At 60.7% G+C, this 1,930-nt stretch overlaps 1 protein-coding gene across 1 annotated transcript in view; it reads right to left on the bottom strand.

The window, feature by feature from the left end:
- ARHGDIG (Rho GDP dissociation inhibitor (GDI) gamma) overlaps window positions 1-1,930 on the bottom strand; it is a 25,285-nt gene that overhangs the window by 20,372 nt on the left and 2,983 nt on the right. Inside the window, exons 2-6 of the mRNA XM_015565590.1 lie at window positions 1,237-1,288; window positions 823-1,028; window positions 660-743; window positions 165-241; window positions 19-82 (exon numbers count right to left, since the gene is read on the bottom strand). Of these exons, the coding sequence (XP_015421076.1) occupies window positions 19-82; window positions 165-241; window positions 660-743; window positions 823-1,028; window positions 1,237-1,288 (483 nt within the window). The remainder of the gene's footprint in view (window positions 1-18; window positions 83-164; window positions 242-659; window positions 744-822; window positions 1,029-1,236; window positions 1,289-1,930) is intronic.

The following is a 1,930-nucleotide window of genomic DNA, read 5'->3' as shown; positions in this document are numbered from 1 at the left end:
CCCTTCACAGGCCCTCACCTCGCAGGCCCCTGCGGTAGGTGTGATGCAGACACTTGAGGCCACTGACAATTTCCTTGTTGACCTGAGGGACAAAGAGTGTTAAGGGGTCCCTCTGGGAAGCCGATCCGTGGGTGGCTGGCATCGCCCATGACAGCTGCCCTCACCTTAAAGGTGATCTTCACTTTGTAATCAACACCCTCCTTCAGGACGAACACCTGATTTTTCAGTGCAGCCAGCTCCCCTGTCAGGGAAAGTGCAGCTAAGGAACAACCTCTATGGATGGCAGAGACCCTGCCCCAGGAGCCCCCTAGGGGGCAGTATCTGTAAAGTCGACATCAGCGGTTCTCAACCTGTGGGTCGCGACCCCTTTGGGGGATCAAACCACCCTTTCACAGGGGTTCGCCTAAATACATCCTGCATATCAGGTATTTACATTACGGATTCATAATAGTAGCAACATTACAGCTATGAAGTAGAAACGAAAATAATTTTATGGTTGGGGGTCACCACAGCATGAGGAACTGTATGAAAGGGTCGCGGCGTTAGGAAGGTTGAGAACCACTGGTCTACGTGATGGGTCTGAGGAGCAGGGTTTGGGCACAGGGTTCTAAGCAGTCTCTACCCCAAAGATCAGTCCGTGGTTTGCAGCAGGCGCTTACCTGTGAGGTCCATGGTCATGGGCCCGGGAGCCTGCTCAGACATCAGAGTCAGCCTGGTCACCTGCACGTTGGGCAGGCTTGGGTCTGAGGAGAAACTGGAAGTCTGCTGGATGCACCCCCCAGCCCCCACCCCGCCCCTCTCACACCCATGGCCCGAGCGTACCCACGGCCGGCAGCAGGGGACCCAGAAGCACCCGCTTGTACTTGGCCAGGCTCTCATCGTCTGGGTCCAGCTGCTGGATCTCCAGGAGGCTCTTCCTCCCCGGGGCCCGGTACCCTGGCACAGCCTCGTCCAGCACCTCATCTGGCAGCAGCTGCCCCCCTTCCTTTTCTGTCAGAAGGACTGGGGTCAGGGAGGTGAGTGAGCAACTGCTGCCAGCCACCCTGGCATTCACTTGTCAAATGGGAGTCTCCCATCCCATCAGGTGGACCTCCCCCTGCCCGAAGAAACTTAAGAGGAAGCCAGCAGGGGCTCAGGGAGGGAGGGAGCGTGGGATTAGGGAAGCAGGTGTGAGCTCGGAGAGGGAGGTGCACGGGGCTCAGGGACAGGGGGGGGCTCTGGTTGACAAAGGCTCACAAGAGGGAGGCATCAGCCGCCTTCTCCCGGCCCAGCCCTTCATCTAGGGACTCTGGGGCCAAAGGTGGGGGCAATGAAGACCCCAATGGGGGGCAGCTCCAAGGACTAGAGGCCCCACCATTGAGTGTGACCTCCAAGGTCTCTCCTGGAGCAGGGGCTCTGCCCTCACAGTCCTGAGTCCCCAGTGCTCGGGGGCCTCCGCCCGTGTTCCCACCGTGCTCCCAGGAGCCTCTGGCCCGCCCCTATCCGCCTGCTCAGCCAGAGACCGGGGCCTCTGAGGGCCTCCCCCAGTCCTAGGAGTTCCTTCCACCGTGTTCCTGTGGGGGAGGGGGGAGAGGGCTCTCTAAACCCTCCAGCTTATGCTGGGGCCACCTCCCAGCGTCTCCCAGAGCCCCTTCCTCAGCGGCCTGGAGCAGGGGTCTCTAAGCCCTTCCCCTAGTGTCTTGGGACAGCGTTTGTGTGAGTCCCTGCACACTGCGCTCCTGGCTTCTCAGGAACCGCCACACGCCCTGAAGGAGCCAGCCCCACCCAAGGGAGTAGGCTCTGTGGGGTAGGTTCCCGGGAGGGGGGGTCCCCCATCATCCAGGCTTCACAAGCAGACCCGCCCACTCTTGGCTCCCTTACCCGAGTGTTTAGCCCGAAGGAAGCCCCCCACCCTCGCCAGAGCGCTGCCAGGAGGACCACATCACAAGGT

This window comes from Myotis davidii, unplaced genomic scaffold, assembly GCF_000327345.1.
Source record: "Myotis davidii unplaced genomic scaffold, ASM32734v1 scaffold100, whole genome shotgun sequence".
NCBI lineage: Eukaryota > Metazoa > Chordata > Mammalia > Chiroptera > Vespertilionidae > Myotis > Myotis davidii.
The sequence above is the reverse complement of the archived record's forward strand: the minus strand, read 5'-3'. Positions and strand labels throughout refer to the sequence as shown.